At 35.2% G+C, this 18736-nt stretch overlaps 1 protein-coding gene across 15 annotated transcripts in view; it reads left to right on the forward strand.

The window, feature by feature from the left end:
• GPHN (gephyrin) overlaps nt 1–18736 on the forward strand; it is a 220963-nt gene that overhangs the window by 131711 nt on the left and 70516 nt on the right. For 11 of the 15 annotated variants that reach the window (XR_003398497.1, XM_026849618.1, XM_026849622.1 and 8 more), the window contains one exon: nt 10087–10143. The exons of the other annotated variants lie outside the window; for them this stretch is intronic. Coding sequence is in view for 10 of the 11 variants with exons in the window: in XM_026849618.1 (XP_026705419.1) it covers nt 10087–10143 (57 nt within the window). In the remaining variant the exon portion in view is untranslated. The remainder of the gene's footprint in view (nt 1–10086; nt 10144–18736) is intronic. 15 annotated transcript variants of the gene reach the window in all.

Genomic DNA, 18736 nt, shown 5'->3' on the forward strand with positions numbered 1-18736 from the left:
CCAAAAATCTAGTTCTCAGACTCCTGTTACCCTTGCATTTACAGGTCATGACAGCAATGTGTCAGATATTAATATAGTCATTCATCTATTTGTCTTTCAAAAAAAGACATGAGATTTTCTTTTAGGACTTAGCAATCGCAATCGGAATTTGAGAGTTTCATTCGTTAAGTAGATTCTTACATCATATTGATTACCCAAATTTTTGAACTGTATCTATTTTTAGCAAGTATTCCCCAGAAGGCTTAGAAAAAAAAGTACAAGATGCTATCTCTTCAGCATTCTTCTGCCAAGTTCCCATGCATTGTTTCCTGGCTGGGAAAGGAGAACATTCACCCTACTCAGTATGTACACTAATGCTCTCGCTTATACCTGTTGATGTGTATAATCCTCATTCTGTGCCTCTCTATTCCTCAGGATTATTGGTTTTTTAAAAAAAATAAATCTGTGCAGATGTGTGTACGCATAATCTTTTATCACAGCTAAGCCTAGGTACTGTGCTATCATACCAGAGGGAATATGTGTGTACTATGTCAGTGCTGCTTTACTTGCTCTTTTGGTGTGGTTCCACTCTATGTATTCAAAGTGCAATAAATGACAGTTTAGCACACCTCAAATGCACAGTAGTCATTTAAGCAATGAGGTGAGGTAAGCCCTATAGCAAATTTATCCAAAAAGGTTGGAAAACATTATTGTAATCACTAAGCGTCAACAAACAGTACTAGGAAATGAGAGAACAATGGTAATGGAAAAAGTCATGGGTTTTAGAAATAAAAAGAACAGTTGTCATAATCTTTTGCCCAGCCTTCTCATAAACAGCCATTCTGCTTTTGAATAGAGTTCATCCTGTTGAATTCAACTTCTCTGTCTCCTTAGACCTTTAACTACCTCCTTTCTCACAGTGTATGTTTGAAGTCCTTTATTTTGTACTTCATATAAGGTTTAGGTCAATGCTTATTCAGCTCAGTATTCTGAATCTGCATGGAGAATTTAGCATGTGCTAAGTGCATTGTCAGTGTTTGAGAAAATTCTTATTTAGCTGTGCCACTTTTTGCTTAGTAAAATATTGATCATAGGTTGTTCTCCCTGTTTTAACTTTCAGCGTGCAACAGGAGAAGGGAGAAGGCACTGTAGTGCTCCAGGGAATAGTCCCGGTTTGAACATCAGCAATCAGTTTAAAGAGGTTTTTTTGTTCCTTAAAAGACACTGTGTAAGAGAATAGTAATTTTTTTTCTGTATTTCTGCCTTTGTAAAATCAAAAAACTATAGCAGCACAAAGTATAACAAAATTCTTATGACATGTTAAAATGTGAGATCAAAATTGTGTGCCCATGAAGATATTATGCCATTCACAGATGCCTCAGTATTAGGTGTTGGAGTATGTTCAGATGATTAACAGTAATGACAACAATTGAAGAGAATCCCCTTATTTATTACACTCAAAATTTATCTTTAATGTCTGAAATGAATTGCCCCTATTTTGATCACCAATTTAGTTTCATTTTAAAAAGCAAAATACATGTTATCTTTTTAAAAGGGACATTTATGAATAGGGTAGAATTTGGTTTATTCAATTAGGCTTCAACAGTATATTTGCTTGTTTGAAAGGAAGTGGTTATTTATCTGTTTCTGATCACTTTCACAGTAGCATTGCATATTCTTGAACAAGAATTTCTATAGGCATTTATTTATATTTACATTTACTGAAACCTGCATATATTTCAGTAAAGAGCTTTTTATTTAAACCAGCAATAGTGGTGACTGTATTTACAGGAAAAGTCTATGACAAGTAGTTATCCTTAAGGTGAGAAATTCAAAGGACTTACATTTGGGATATATTTCTCTCCAATGACTGTGTTGGAAACTGGGCCTTCCACTTGAACACCCTACAATAGATTTATGGAAATCATCCCATAAGAAATAGTAACAAGTTTGGCAAAATTTAAAACCAGCTGTTGGTAATCTCTTTCAGATTTGCACCATTCATCACAGTTTATTTATTAGGACTGCTTTTTTTATTTTAAAAAAAGGTTTTTCAAAGTGTGAGGAGTGCCTTTGAGTAAGGCGTTCTATCTGTTGGCATGGCAGTTCTTTGCAACACGTTGTTTGCTTTACGAAGTTCCCAGGCAGCCTCCTTGGACAATGATTTTATTCAACAGCACCGTCAGTGTAAACAAAGATTGGCCTTGGTCACTTCCCAGGTTACTGTTAGTATCTGGCCATGAAAAGGTCATACTGGTTTAAGCTTCTGCAAAGTGAATTGAATCCCAGATCTTTCCACGTTATCTTCATCTTCTGAGATTGTTGTCTCACTGCTTTAATCATGTTTCCTATGGCTTTAATGGACACACCCTTTCCCAGTATCCTTGCTTCACTTTCACCGTTGAACTCTTCAGGATGTGTAGATGTGAGGAAATACATGTGGCAAGAAGCTTTACAGAGTTTTCTAAACAGAGCCCTGCCTACTCAAGAGGTTAAAGTACAGGATATTACAAAAATTTAAGAACAACCCTTAAATGCACTTGCCCTCAAAGAGGTTTTCTCTTCCCTTTAAAGACCCGCTGGCCCATCTGTTTCAGAGACAGAATCTTGCTTGTTGCACTGAGCTGAAATGCAAACATCTCTCCCTTATTTTTGCAGCTAAAAGTGGTGAAAGAGAGCAAATTAGATGGTTTGGTTTTTAACCCACCTGTCCTACGATCAGGTCACTTCTAAATGACTTTGTTGACAGCTTTCACCATGACCACCAAGGTATCTTTGATAGGAGCTACCTTAGTGTTTGAAAACGCTTAAAAGACACTGTCCTACACTTAAATATGAACAGCCCTGCAGCTTTTAGAACTTCAGTTCAGCTTAGGACAACAAGGCAAAAGTAGCACATTCAGAAGTGAATTGTCACTTTGGGAAAGGTATTCAAACACTCAAAATTTCACCTAGGACTTACTATGTTTTTATTTTTTCCTTAAACGTGAACTTCTCTGCTTTTCAAGACAGACTTCTGATATATGTTAGAGATGTTGGGTTTTTGAAAAGCTCTACCAGAAGTGTGACATGCAAATTCTGCTTTCTTTTGTGGGGAAAGCCAGAGAAAAAAATGCACCAGCAGCTAGTGAAAAAATGTTCAAAGCAGGTCTGAAATGAGTGGATTGAAAGTATTGAATTAAGGAGAAATTGGATGTGAAGGTTGAGTGGTGGAGGTCCAGTATAGAGCAAAGCAGTATTTGTGTCTCTCGAGTGATGAGACTGCAGGGCTTAGAGTAGTTTGAAGAGTAGGAAGTATCTTGGCAGGAGGCAGCAGTAGCTTTGTGAGAAAAGAAAGGGCTATGGTCAGAAATAACTGGGAGAAAGGTAGCCTTGAGTGGGTAGAAGAGTTTAGGGAACTTTAGCTGTGTGACAGGAGAGTTGTGCAAATGAAAGCTCTGAGACAAAATGGGTCTGGCAACCCTACTGTAAAACTTGGTCCCTATGTTTGTGCATACATGTCCCCTATATAATAAGGTGAAGTTCAAATACATTATTTGAACAACTTCTCATTCAGTTTGCTTGGAACAATCTGGTCTTGATAGCGCACAGCTCTGTGCAGGCTGATTAAGCCTTCTGGTCGCCAGCATTCTTGACAATCCGCGGGAGCCCGTTGTGCAATTTCCATACCATTCCCGTTGGACTGGGCGTGCCTCTGCCAAGAATAGCCATTCAGTTTTGTTACTCTTCATTTTTAATCTCTTCAAGTCTTGGACAACATAAAGCCTGTGTATTTTGTTAACTGCATAGTGAAAGTAAGGACCCAACTCTTAGATGCCCAGAGCTTCCATTTAAATGAGATTTAGGATATTAAGTCACTAAGAATAGTGGTATAATATGTAATGTTTGTATTTATTGTAGTCTGTTTTACCCTGGCTGTACATTTTACCTACCAGCTTTTAGATCTGATTTCTGACCATTAATTTTCACTGAAGTAAATAGGTATTTTTAAAGAACGAGGCTGCCACATGTTGGTGTAAAATAACCACTGTATTACAAAATCTCCTATAAAGGACATGGTTACATTGTCTTTGCCATTACATGTGCTAACAGAGCATTGAACTAGTGGTGATATTAATGTACTAAACTCCAAAACTGCAAGAAAATTGCATTACTTTTTACCGCTGATTCGTCCACGTGTGCTGTGTTTATTCCTTCATCTGCACATGGAACAGTATGACCATTTAAAAAAAAAAAACAATTAAAAACTTAAAATAAAAATGGGTAGTGAGAACAAATTTTGTAATAGTATGATAATGATGTTTTATTGGCATTCATTATCATTCATGTACATTATGATTTTGTAGGTTTACCATTTTCAAGAAGTGCAACCACCCTAATAAAAACATTTATGCCATACTACAGTATAATTCATAGGCATGAATATGTTTATTGGTTGATGGTGTATGTGTTTGTTATAGGAGCTTGTATTCCCTTTGTTTGAAAACACTTCCCATTTATTTAGGAAGTCCCATCTAATGGTGTATGTCTGGCCTAAAACTGCAGAAGTGAAAATACTTTCAAGTGTGAGTCTATTTTTCATGCATGAACGTAAAAGTTATACATAATGCATTTTTTAACTTGAATTGATCTGCTGCAATATTAAAAATATATTGAGCTCTTTGTTAGCAGTAGAAACTGCTCACTTGATGCAGAGCATTGTTCTTATTAGAGAAGAGAAATGTAGGTGGAGTTCAGATTTCTGTATCAGAATTTGCCACTGTTGATCAGGAAAATACCGCCACATCAGTAATTTATTATATAGTATTTGGATATTGGCAGTCACAGTCCCCAACATCAAATCTGTTGACAAGCAGTATGTAATTACTTCACTAATTAAATGACTTTTTGCCAGCCATGGAATATTTACAGTTTATTCCTTTTTTCTGGATGCCACTGTCCTTCACCTATCTCTAGTTTGTTGTATACTGTGAACTTTGACAAACATGGCTAAGGGTCAGAAAAAGCATTCTCCATCTTCATAAAATTTAATCTCCTTTGGATTCACTTCCCTTATGTGATCTGGCCAATACATAAACTTTTTTGTTCCTGGCCAGCTGATGTAAAATCATTGCCAGTTGGGTTATACTTTTGAGATACGTTTTTCTGTTAATATAAACTGTGTGAGAATTTTTGTGAGAGATCTCGAGAACATTTTTCTGGAACAGAATGGTATAATAATATGTGTAGTATAGCTTTCATGGTTTTTCTTCATCAGCTTGACCCCCTTCTTCTCTAAGAAGAATTGAGGAATCTCCAAGCTTCTGATAACAAATTGCTGATGGCTCCTAAATATCCCTGTAGTTAATACACTGTATTCTTTCAAAGCCCCTTTGTGTGGGGGCTGTTTGAATATATTATGATTTATATTTAGCTTCTCTTCTGTAAGTTTTTAATGTTTTTGTCTTCTCAATGCATTTATCTTTAAGATCATTTTAATGTTTTTATACATCCACCTACCTTTTCACTGAATCATAGAACACCTCTTTAAGATATGTTGGACTGGAGAGAAGTTTATCCCATTGTTGTTCTTACATATTTTGCCTTGGTCAGTTGAACAGCCTTTGGGGGAAAAAAAACCAAACAGGAGTGTGCCATGGAATTCTGCTGAAGGAAGTGAACCAAAGTAAGAGCATCATATGCACAGTTTTGCTCTAGATTTCAAAAACTGGTTATTCATTTCTTACCATGATGCCCTGTATTTTGAGATTAAATGGTAACTGGAAGAAAGGTAATGGCAAGTAAAACTGCGAAAACAAGGGAGGTCTTCTTTTCTCATAGCATGTACAGACTTGTGAATGTTACTGTTTCACATCCAAAAAACTGCTTTAAAAAAGAATTTCTTCGTAAATATTTCTTGACGGTGTGTGGAGTCACATTGACAAACATGATGCAAGCAAGTTTCGTGATTTAAAATTCAGTAGACATATTTACACCATTTAACTTCACATCCCCTAAGGCAACTAGGTTAGGAGTACAAGGGGACTTTTACCTAGGTGCAATGACAAGAAGCCATGGCTAGGAACTAACAGGGACTATTTTGGTCAAAGAAAACAGAAAATGTTTGTCAACCCAGTTGTCAGGGATATGTGGGATAACACATATGACAAATGCAAAAACAGTCATTTGCAAACCCAATGATGTAATGTTCCACAAGTAATATTAATATTAATTTTCTTCACTCACCATTCATTGTTGATTTCTACCATAGTGGTCAAGTGGGAAAACAGTTACATTTTTCTTATATGTACAGCAGATAATCTGAACTTGTTTTGGACACCGTGTAGTATAATCTCTTGCTTTTGATATAACATGTTTCCAACATCACATGCCCCGGCCATTGAGTAAGGAATTTACCCTCTTCTTAAACCACTGCTGTAAAGAGTTTCCATTACTAGTGTTGTCTTTATTCAGTTTCAGAATTAAGTAATGCAATCATATCAAAAAGGCTTTGTCATTATGAGTCATGTATGTATTAGCCAGGATTTTGGAAAAAAGTCTGACAGAGGTTTGGCTTTTTGGTGGATGTGGCTGTGAAAACACATTTCTGAAAGCTTTAGGTCCTGCAAACTCACAATTTCTTTGTCAGAAGCAGTAAGCAGGGACATGGTATATTATCAGAAAGGGAAAGGAGTCTAAGATGGATAGTGTTAAGTATTTAAGGCTATTTCTTCTGTCATGGAACTCTTCCTTTAAATCCAACTAAAACTAGAATCTCAGATTAGCCAGTTGTTCAGAGCTGTTCTTTCTTTATGATGAGTGTAACTGCTGGTTTATATATATTTAAGGTTAGGTCTTTTAAATTTTTTTTTCTAGACTAAAATCAGGGATGAAGATAAACAGGTACATTTCTTATGGGCTCTATTAGAAGGTAGAGGAATAATAATGAAGCCATATGTGAGACTTCTGCTTAGAAAACATTGTCTGTTCTTTGGTACCTAGGTCTTTCACTTATCTTCTGCCAAGTCCATTAAGCATATTTGAGCACTCCTCTTTGCTCACTGTTTGGTTCTGGTTTCCCTGCTCCTTAAGTGTTACTCCACTGTCTTCTTATCTCATTCTACTCCCACTGTAACTCCACCTTGTTCTTCAGATATCAGGACAGGGACACCTGTAGGTAATCTTTAGCTATTAACTCCTACTGTTATTCCCTTGTGAATAAGAAAAAGATGTAAATATAATGCATTTATTTTGAATGTCAGTGCATTATATCCTGCTGGTTTCCTAGAATGTTCCCTACACAGTACCTTTCTTCCTTCATTACACTGAGTATCTTCATTCTTCTTCAGAATGTTCCAAACCCCTCATGTCTTTCAGGTAATGTTTTGCCAATAACTACTTAGTGTTGTTCCTGCCTTTAATCCTCTTATTTAGCTTGTGTTGTGGTATATAAAAAAAAAAAAATTGTAAAATCTGAGACAGAAGGGTTTGTTTTTAATGTCTCTGTTGAGGTTCTTTTTATTAGTCCTGTGTTTTGCTTGGAAGTATTGTTTTCATTTTACAAATGGGTAATAAAAAAAATCAAAGGTCTCATTTCTGTGTGATGGGGACAGAAGTATACATACTTTTGGTTAGAACACTTACCTGCACATCATTCATTCTAATCTTTTCTAGATACAAGTGCTCATCTGTGATGGGGTTCTTGTGTCTAGCTGAGTTACTGAAAAACAGAGCATAGAATCTATGCCATTTTCTGGAATACTAAAGTTATCAGTCAACTTCTAGAACATCATACAGGAGTTGATGAGAGTGAGATAAGGTTATACCTGAATTCCTTTCTGTGACATTTGCTGTGAGAAAAAGAAGAAAAAAAATAATATTCTTACTAGCCCTTGTCTTCTTAGTGATACACTGTTTGATCCCCAGAACAGATGTAGTAGTGTTTGTGCAACACTCATATCACTCTGATTCATCTTTTGAGAAGCATCCAAGTTGTATTCTGCAAGGTTCCTATAGAAAACATGTTATCATTAGGTATATTAACTGTGCCACGGATGTAAACCAAGAGTTGACCTTAGGCTATCTCCTTGTAATTTATATGTTCAAGCATTTATAATTTCATTGCTTGCAGTGTACGCATTGCATATGTATCCCTCTATATATTTTGAAGAAAAAAAGAGTAAATAATATCAGTTATATGCACCTGTAATATCTCCAATCTCATTTCTGACTGAACCCTAAACCTTCAGCACAACTTGAGCAGCCACAATACCCACATTGGTAAGTAACAGAAGAAAAACTTTTTCCCTGAAGTGCAATGCATGTTGCTGTCACTTACAGCTTTTCCCCCAAGTTTCTGTGGTATGTAGCATTTTTCTTAATGTCCTAGTACCATATCATTTTGTGAGATTATCAGCATTTATTTTTTATTTCTTACTTTTTTATTTTAAGAAAATATTTTTGAAAAACGTTTCAAATTAGTAACATGAATTGGGGCTCTACTTGATTATGTCTTATTGTCTGGGATTGGCAATATCTCAACCAGGATACTGGGCCAATCATCTTTGCTCTAACTCCTGTTGTTTTCTTTTCAAATAAGGATCTTTTTTCCCTCTTGAGGTTTCTTTCTTGTTATTTTTTTTTTAATTGGTAAAAATACAGCAACTAGGTTACAAGTGCATATATTTTAATTGAATCTGTCTTCTAATTGAGACATATTTTATTTGAGAATGAGTTTTTTCCTGTTCAGTATACTAGAATTGCTTAGAGATGTTCTTGGAGACCCATGACAATAACAATGTGGATGTTTCACTTCAGAGTTCAAAATGGATACTATTTTAATGCCATAAGGCCAGGGAAGGAAAACAACAATTTACGTAAATGTTTCCAAAGTATTTTGCTAGTGGACATCCTATCAAATGAAATATTTAATTTGTTATTATATTAATTAATTGAATTATTTCCCTGTGAATCATGTGCAAGTAAAAAAAAACATTCAGTTGACTGTTTTGAATATGAATTTCTCCATTTTGCATGGGTTAGGTAAAAAAAAACAGGGCGATCTAACTTGTGCTCTTGCTAGTGTGCTCCAGAGAGCATAAAGCATAGTTGAATTTCCATGGTTCATTCAGTCTTTGGCTTCCTTGCTGAGATTTCTTAAAGAAAAAACAGTTAATGTGGTTTGAAAGGGTTCACCTCAGTTGTGTGTGGCTGTGTTTTACATAAACTGTGAAACAACCATCAGATAATAAAACCTTTCAATTCGGTCTTGACTCAGACTAGAAGGGTATCCCTGAAGTCATTTTTATTGTCTTCTTCCTCTCTGCTTCAAATGACATGACACAAGTTTAATTTATCAGTAAAAGAGGTTTATTTACTGGATTCAGCGATTCTGAAAAGAACTTTTGCTGTAAATGAATGTTTTACTTTACATGCTTCTAAGAATACGAAGCATTTTAATCAGCTACCTCATTTGTTTCTTCCATCCTCTGCATCATCTAGGAAAAAAATATATATAAGGAAAAGTAATCAGGTAGGAGATGTTGGGGAAGAGGTTATATATGTGGTATATTTAAAATAAAAATCTAATGTTGGTCTGGCATTAAAATTTTCTGGTTGGGCAGCATATTTTTTAACTGGGATTCTTGATAGCAGTGGCTAAAATCTCTAGGCCTGGGTCAATAGGAATCTGTATTGCAATCTGTCAGGTATCAGTCATGATACTTGCCAGGCCTGATACTCCCAGTTATAGCGTACTGTGATCATTTGATTTGTAGAAGGTATAGGGTGTTTTTTTCTTCAGTTAGAGTTTTAGGACTTCATTATTCTTCATATCCAAATCAGATAAGTAACATGTATTCTTTAAAAAATGTTAGAGAATTCAGCATGCAACATATGTGCCAGATTGGTAATATATTGAAATAGAAATGATCAACAAAGCAAGTTTAAAATGCCATGATAAAGCATCATTAATTCCAGAAATTAGAGTCTGTGTCTTTGTCCTCTAGAGGTGTCTCAGAGAGTCAAATTGATGTCTTGCATGTACTGCTAACTGATTGTGTGGAAATTTTTTTAAGTTCACTTTTTCTTTATTCTTCTGTCTTTTTTACCCATCTTCCCCCATTGTAGCAAATTAGACGGCCGGATGAAAGCAAAGGAGTTGCTAGTAGAGTTGGATCACTCAAAGTAAATATGTTTCTAACCTTTATTTTGCAAGTTTTCTTCTATAGCCTACACTTTTCCTTTTGAAGGGGGAGGTGAGGGGAGGGAGGGAAGGGGCTTTTCCATTTCTCACCATCCCATCATTTTTATTTCAGTATTCTTATTGCTGTTGGGTCACATTTTGTTTGTTTCTGTGCTACACATAGAACAACCTACTGAAGGCAGGCTGCCACTTATTTAGCTTTGAATGTCACCACAAATAAGGGGTAGTAACAACTTTCTTGAAGTGCCTGTAATTTGTTGATCATGATTAAACCACTTCTCTGATCTATGCTGTTTGTTGTCTCTTAACTGCCTGTTACATGGAGAAGTGACTTACTCATCTTCAGACTACTGCTTCCCATCTTGAAACATAATTAAACTTTTATAGTGCTTACACTGTTTTGCGTTTAATTCTGCAAAAGACCATTAGAAGAGAGTTGAATATTTCATGTATATCTAGCCTTTAAATTGGAAAAAATATCATAGTAAATACAGAGGAAATGAGAGAGAGATTTATGTGAGGCTAATAAGAATGGAGCCACTCTTTGCTAATAATTAGTCCCTTCTGCCTTTTTAAATGTTTGTACAAATGTACTCAAATATTTAGAGCACTTAACGGAACAGGCAGATATCTAAATCAGTACCCACCATGCATAGTGTTACACCCTAATAAATGTTTTAGAACACAGAATGTAATCTATACGAAGATGCTGATCATATGCAGTCCAAGCCATTCTGTTAAGGTTCCATCTCAACAGTTGCCTTTTTTCAACTATCCAATTTTTCACCCTTTTTCCACTTTACTTCCTTTTAGAACTTTCTGAAGCGCTAATTATTTAATTTTTCTTCTGCATTCTCCTTGCCTTTCCTGCCTTCTTGGTTTTTGATCTTTTCTTTTGGTTTTGTATGTGCATATTGCCTTTGTTCCAGGACAAGCCATCCCCTCTGTTCTCTAACACTGCTGTACAGCTGCTCTTTGTGAAAATGTTACTTCACTGAGCATAAAGAAGGGGAGGGGAAGGATTAATTATGCACCTCTTTCCAGTGATGCCACCATTAAATTGATCTCAGCATAGAAAAAGAAGCCAGTTGCTGTTTGTTTATACAAGTTACAGCTAGAGGCATCTGTAGCATTCCTCACTGTCTGTGAGGCTTTATCTTTTCACCTTGTGTTTTGGGAAGAGGTTTTAGTTACAGTGTAGAGGAGAATAGCACTGGACTTGAATGAGGCACTGTTTCAGTGGGAGATGTTCAGGACCACTGAATTCACATGGAGGAAAACGCAAGACGGCCACAGTTTCTATGCTGGTTTTGAAGATTATGTATGTAATTACTGTGACCAATGGATTTTAATGTGTCATCACATACAATTCTAGATTTGTAATGCATCTATGTATGCAGAAGATGGAGCTATTTAGGTGGTGGGATTCTCCTGTTATTTTTATGAAAACCCACTGAGACCTTATTTAGGATTATTATTTCTGTATCTGATTGCCCAGGGTTTAATTTCACAACCCAAAATATATATTTAGACACAAAATCTTACATTAATATACTTATAGAAAATGGGAAATCCTAACTGAGGTTCCCAAACATGAAAATTTACCTCTAATAAGTTATTTTTTATGGAAATAAATTCTAGAACATAGCCTTACCAGTAATCAAGCAAATAAGTAAATAAATGAACCATGTAACAGAGATTCAGTAGCTTTACAATGATCTGTTCCTTGATTTTTCAGGTTTTTTCCTGTACTGAAAAAAGGGCCATATTAATCAAGCAAAAGTATCTTGTTTCCAGATTCCAAGTTTCCTGAGCTTGGGTGTCTGTGTTGCTCACAGCACTTTGCTGTCCTGAAATGTTTTGCCAGAGGCAGTGAGAAATGTGTTACGCTATGATATATTTTAAAAAACCCAACAAACCAACAACAAAAAGAAAAAAAGAGGTGATAAGAGAATAGGTTGCTTTTTCAATTCATTTTCTGATGTTTACATGTAGCTCCATAGAAAGCTGGAGGAGCTCAGAGATCACCTAGAAGGCAATGTCAAAGGATGCTCTCTCCGAGTAAATGTACGATTTCACTCGGTGATCTGTTTTTTTAAAACTTCCACTGGCTGGTAACACCGAATCTGATTGGTTTGTCCTCTCATACCCATCTTTTTCCTTTCTCTCCCTCTTTTCTCCCTTTGTGTTTTCTTTCTTTTCTAGCTGGGGTTTAATTTTAATGTGTGTGAGAAACCTGACCTAAATGCCAGGGTTTGTTTAAAAGAATATCCTACTACATTTTAATGAATGCTTATCAAACTGCTTGGCTTTACAGCAACTAAAAAAATCCCTTTCCAAAATTGAAGTTGCATATCTAAAAGTTTCCTGTATATTAGATTTTGCAACGAATAAAATAGATATCCTTAATTTAAAGGATAAAAATATCTTTTGCCAGTGACTGATAGCAGTGGTATCAGCTGTGGCTGATATAAGGTAACCCAAAAGCATGTAAGTTCATATGTACCTCTGTCTTTGCCTTTAATTTTTTTGCATCCCTATTTTATCTGACAAAACAGGTTAATATTTGGTTAAATGCCAGCTTTGCAAATGTTGTTGCTTGGTTTTTTTTAGCAGCATAATACAAAAAATTCTGCAGCATATTTCTTGTGCATTAGGTTTGTTCTTTAATGAAAAAAAAAAAAGAAAAAATGATTAGTATCTAGTGTATTAGTCATAACAGCCCTGTGAAGTTGCCCATTTTTCACAGAAATATTCAATAAAGCAAGTCAAATCCAAGATAACAATACAGACAGCAGTAACTTGTGTTTAACAGTTCACCTCATAAATGAAGATCAGCTTTTCAGCAATTCCATAGAAATGAGTTTAAGCCACATAATTTAATATATAATGAAAACTAGAAAAAGGGGACAGTTGTGGACATACTAGATATGAAAGTTAGTAATCATTTATCCCTTTGCCCATGCATCCAGTGAAGATTCTCAGAGTAATTTCTTTAGATTCATGTCCTGTTTGTGTATTCCATATACTATAACTGTTGTCATTCTCAGCACTATCATTCTAATACATAATCCACTATGGTTGTATAGTGCAAGATAAGTTTGATAATGATGATGATTTGGTAATTTTTACCCCTTTTTGGATGCTTTTGCATACCCAGCTATGTATCTGACATAAAGTTGATTGCTGCTCATCATCAAATAAAAGTCCCTGGGTTTATAATCTTTTGCAGGTCAAATACAAGGAGACTGAGCTGCTGATATATTGCAGCTTCCTATAAAATAAGTTTGATTAAAGGACTCTATCTTTTCTCTAACATATCTTTAAGAATCAAGTTTTTTTGGGAATAAACTATGTGATATTTCAGATTTTGTAGCAACTCAGTGTAGACTCCTCAATCTTAAAATCATTTAGTACTAGTGAATAAATGTAAAGCCAGAAAAAAATAACGCCGCCATGAAATTAGAACCAAAAAAGGTGTTCTAATCACACATTATTTCACAGAATGTCCTGTGGGGAAAGGTTTCACAAGAAAAATTGTGGCCACATTAGCCATGACAAATTAGTTGTCATGAAATTGTCCTGTTCCTCTGTGACACTATTTGTTATTTCATGGCTTTACCCTACACAATGTGAGTAAGGAAGTCAGACTGTGAACTAAGAAATATTTCAAGTATTCTGGGTATGCCCTTTAAGTTTCTTAAATCAAGCAGGACACGTTGCAAGTATAATAACATATAGTTAAAATCTGCTGCTTTGTCACTGCCACTCTGATTCATGCTGCAATAATGGATGTTTTAGATAGGGCAACTTTTTAAAAGACAATATAAAATGACTGACCAAAGAAAAGAACAAATCCTTACTAAATAGTAGACAAATGGAGGGATCTGTTAATAGTTCACCTTGAAAACAATTTTTCTCTTCCATACTGCTTTTGGAAAGGGGTTTAGATGCAAGTTGTTAATACTCCTATGATGTGGCAAATGAATGATGTGGGAGGGGGAACATCTAGTATCTGATGGCCAGCCCCATAAGTGAAAATTAAATGCTGTTGCACAATTGTGCATACTATTAAGGTGGAACCTTTGTTCCAGAATGAATTGCAAAGACATGCTTTCCAGGTTAAATTCAAAGGCCATTGGAATTATGTAGGAAACACTGGAATTCTGCAGAATATCCCAGATTCCACCAAAAGTTTAGAGAGCCTGAAAGATATTTAAAATTGCACTAAAAACATGCATGAAAATATAAATGTTAAACAGTTTGGGGGTTTGAGTAGTTTTCATTTTAAAACATTCATTTTAACATCAGCAGTAATGCATAACCGTTTACAAAAAAAGTTATCCTGACCTGAGATTTGGTTTTCCATTTCCTCTTGAGATCTTAATTCATCTTCCTTGCAGCTATTCCAGTTCTTTTCATGACTTAATCCTTTGAGCCCTCCCAGAGACCAGTGTTTGAAGCTGAATTTACTTAAATATTGTTTAGAAAAAATAGTCTTGTATCACTTGGATATTTTAGCATTCTCCTACTGTTCAAATTAATGTAGCAGTAGCAAATAAGTACATTAGCTACTGAGATGAACAAGTGACTGGTTTATATTTTAGAACTCCTAATACCTGCTAAAATTGATACCTTCCTGAGAGTGTGGAGTTCAGCTGAAATTCAGCAGAGCAATACTGCTTCAGTCTGGGGATTTTTAAGATTTTTTTTTTTTTAATTGTGCAGGCCAAGGATTTTAAATGCAAGTGTAAATTCTGCAGAAAGATATTATGGAAAGCCCATCAGAAAAAAATTAATTCTAAGTATAGAAGTTGTACACAGAGTTCCCAAGTAAAATGCCAAACTATTTTTGTGTGGCTTTTGATCAACATGGCTCCAAATCAAAGATTCTCGTTTTGTTCAAGAAAAATTCTCAGAATTCACACCAGAGGCCAGATACTGTACATAGATGATGTCTAATGAAACCGGGATTATAATTTTTCATACAGAGCTGTGTTTCTCAAGGTCTACGGTCTCCTGCATGCCATGTTCTGTCCTACTTTAACTACCTGCCACCTTTGATCATTATGAAGGATTACATTTATGGGGCTTTTATTTCTGGTCTTAATATTTCATTATCAAAGATCTGAGTTGAGCCAGTAAGGCCCTCAGACTAACAAATTGCTCTTGCAGCCTTTGAAACAGATTCTCAGTTGGTGTAAATGGGCATAGTTCATTTAAAATCATTCTCACAGTGGGAAATTTCTGTGACTGACAACATGGACCCTTAACTTGAATGTTCATGGGGGAAAAGAGCCCAACAGCTCAAATTTTAGCACGTTAACTTCACCTAACACAGTATGTAGGCATTGTGAGGTAGCATACAAAATAAGGAGAGCTGCCCTCTCTCTCAAACTGGAAGAAACAATCACTGGAGCTCGTATGTGACAACAAATTGTAAGCTGAGTAGATGATGGATTGCAGGATCATTGAAGGATCTTGGAAAAGCATTGACATTTAATTTTAATAACACAGAAGCAATACACTTACAAAATGCTAAAATCAGGCGGATGCTCAAAAATGGAGACTAGTTAGCCAGAAAGCAATAACATAGAAATGATCAGGAAATTGTAAGTGTGGAACAGATTAAGCAGTGTCACTGTGTGATCCTACTGAAAACAAAAAACCTAGAATCACTACGTTTAGAAGTGTGGTATGAACATAATCCCTCCCTCAAGAACATTAGATCATTTTGAGGCTAGAACACTTGAGCATACATTCAATCTCATCATTATGAGAAAATGACATAAGTAAATTGAGAGTCTATACATGTATGAGTACGAAAAAATAATTTTGACTGAGATTAAGAGATTAAGGAAAAGTGCGTGTGTTTGAGCACAGGGAGAAATAAAATACACAGGTATTTTAGTGAAGGTAATATTATCATTTGCCTCTATACAACTGGAACTATAAAAAAGAAAATACAAAGTTATGTAAAATTGTTAAATACTAATAGGAAAAAGACTGAAGTTAAATGGCAAATTTAGCTTAGATATTAATGAAAATATGGATAATTAGATCACAGAATAATTTGACAATGAAAGTAATAGCATTCTACTTATAGCAGTTGTCAAAGAGAAGATTAAAGTAGTACAGATGTGTAAAAAATATAATGTGTAAAAAAATTAATTTAATTTTTTAATAAAAAAATAAATCTACATGCCCCTTGTAAATCAGTGTGAGGAACAGCCAAGATTTGTGAAGTTCTACCAAACTTTGCAGAGTATGATTCCAAACCTCCTCGTCATTGATGTTCCTGTTTATTGAGTTGCCAATACTTAAAAAACTGCTGCTGTGATGTTTCTTGCTGTTACTGCATTCTTTGGATCCTCACCTGCAAAACTGAAGCTAGTGGTACTTTTTCCATGCTGTTGCAAGACAAACCATGGGGGGAAATGATTGGGTATTATTTATGAGAATCTTGATTAGAGACTCATTCAGAAGTCTTAGGTGAATAGCAGAACCCCCATTCTAAGCAAAAGCACAGCTTATCTTTCTTAGCTTTCAAAGCAGTATTTCTAGAAAGAGGTTTTGCTCTGTCAGAAAGGATTATGTCTTTATTTCTTTTTCCTTTGTTTTTTTAACAAAATAGACCGTTTATGAATAATATTTGATTTTTTAAAACAGCATTTTCTAGTCTTTCTGTTTGTCTGGTGGAATTTTCTATTTGTGGCCAAATCCTTCTGCAAATCATCTCACTATAAGAAAGCATCTCATCAGGTGAAGAAAATGCTGAGTGTGCGTGACCATCTAAGATGTAGTGAAGTGACTCTCATTTCCTTAGGAATGTTATCTAGAAAAGCAAACGACATACACAATGCCAGAAAGGTCAAAAATATTTTTAGTGTATTAAAAAATTTTCAGTGAAGAAAGAGCAGCTGTATAGGTGTATATAATGGAGATGGACCAAGACAAATGTGACTGTAGAGTTTTCCTGGAAGTGATATTTTATATGTCAATGAAGAATCATGAGATACAGATTTGAGATTGAAGAATATTCATGAGAGACTTTTTGACTACCATGTTCTCTGCTCAGTCCATCATAATACCTAAGTCAGCAAGTGGTCACAAATAATTTAGATGGAAATTCTTGCTGAGTTCATCTTTACCACAAATGTATCCAAACTGCTCTACAGATACTAATTTTGTTGAAGTCTAAGGAAGTTTTACTGGGGCTTCTGATAATTCATTTTTCCACCCCTAGAAAAAAGAGGAGATTTTAAAGGCATTTATAAGAACCATGTCTTTTAAAATTTTATTTATTAGGCTGTTTTTACTCGTTCTTCAAAGGCAGTTGTCATCAGATCATTATTAATCTACTGAAAGTTAAGGGAGAAAAAAAAAAAAGAAAAAACTAAAACTCAGACTACTCATAATTGAAACATTAGATGTTTTCAACCAAATAAAGGGTTTTCAGATTTGTTAGGAAAAGAAATCCTATAAATAACTGGAGAGTCCTTTTTTTTAATACTTGAGTTATGTATGACTGATTAATAGTATAGAAAAATTGGTATTTGTATAAACAAAGTGTTTCTTAAACTATCAATAAAGCTGTAGTGTTATTGTCCTGAAAGCTTTCAACAGTAGACAGTGTCCCTCAAGAATCAAATCACTTTACATTGATTAGGAACATTATCTGCAGATTTCTACTGACCTATATCGGGCCATTAGTCATTTAACTTTGCAAGTTATTCTGGGTTCTGGGGCAGTGAAATTGAAGAAGAACTTTCATTGTCAGAATGATGGTTCTGAGCATCTGAAAACATAAAGATATACAGGGAAGAATAGGGCCTCTGATGGGTTTTCACATTTTACTCTTTGCAGAGTTAGAATAAAACTAATAGTTTTAAATGAAAGAGATTGGTAAAGTGTCATCCTAGAATACCTTATTGTCCTAAGGATAGTGTTGTCAGTTATTTAGAGGAGGAACGATTGATGAGGAAGGATTGATAGTTGTCTTCAGATTCATTATTGGTTTTATTTTATAAATACAGTACCTTTTTTTATTTTTTTCTTTAAGAAGCTTCCACCTTAAAAGACATAAATTTGGAGTTTCTGAAATAGCTGGTCGTGGAAACTTAATGAACTCCCTGCTACTATCTCAGTGCTGGAACCACCTATACAGAAAACCTTCTGAGACCCTTACTGTGCCACCATTTCTTTTTTAACAATGTTTTCTTTTCCCCACTGCACAACCAGGCTCGACTCCCTTCGTGCTCATCCACCTATAGTGTTTCTGAGGTACACTTTGCACGTGTTCTCTCACACAGTCGACCTGCTCGCCCATCACACTATTTTGTTTTTATTTACTTTTTTCTTTTTTTGCATTGCACTGTGCACAAGTGGGGAAAAGAAAACATTGTTAAAAAAGAAATGGTGGCACAGTAAGGGTCTCAGAAGGTTTTCTGTATAGGTGGTTCCAGCACTGAGATAGTAGCAGGGAGTTCATTAAGTTTCCACGACCAGCTATTTCAGAAACTCCAAATTTATGTCTTTTAAGGTGGAAGCTTCTTAAAGAAAAAAATAAAAAAA

Source organism: Athene cunicularia, assembly GCF_003259725.1.
Source record: "Athene cunicularia isolate RWA chromosome 5 unlocalized genomic scaffold, athCun1 chr5_part1, whole genome shotgun sequence".
Classification (NCBI taxonomy): domain Eukaryota; kingdom Metazoa; phylum Chordata; class Aves; order Strigiformes; family Strigidae; genus Athene; species Athene cunicularia.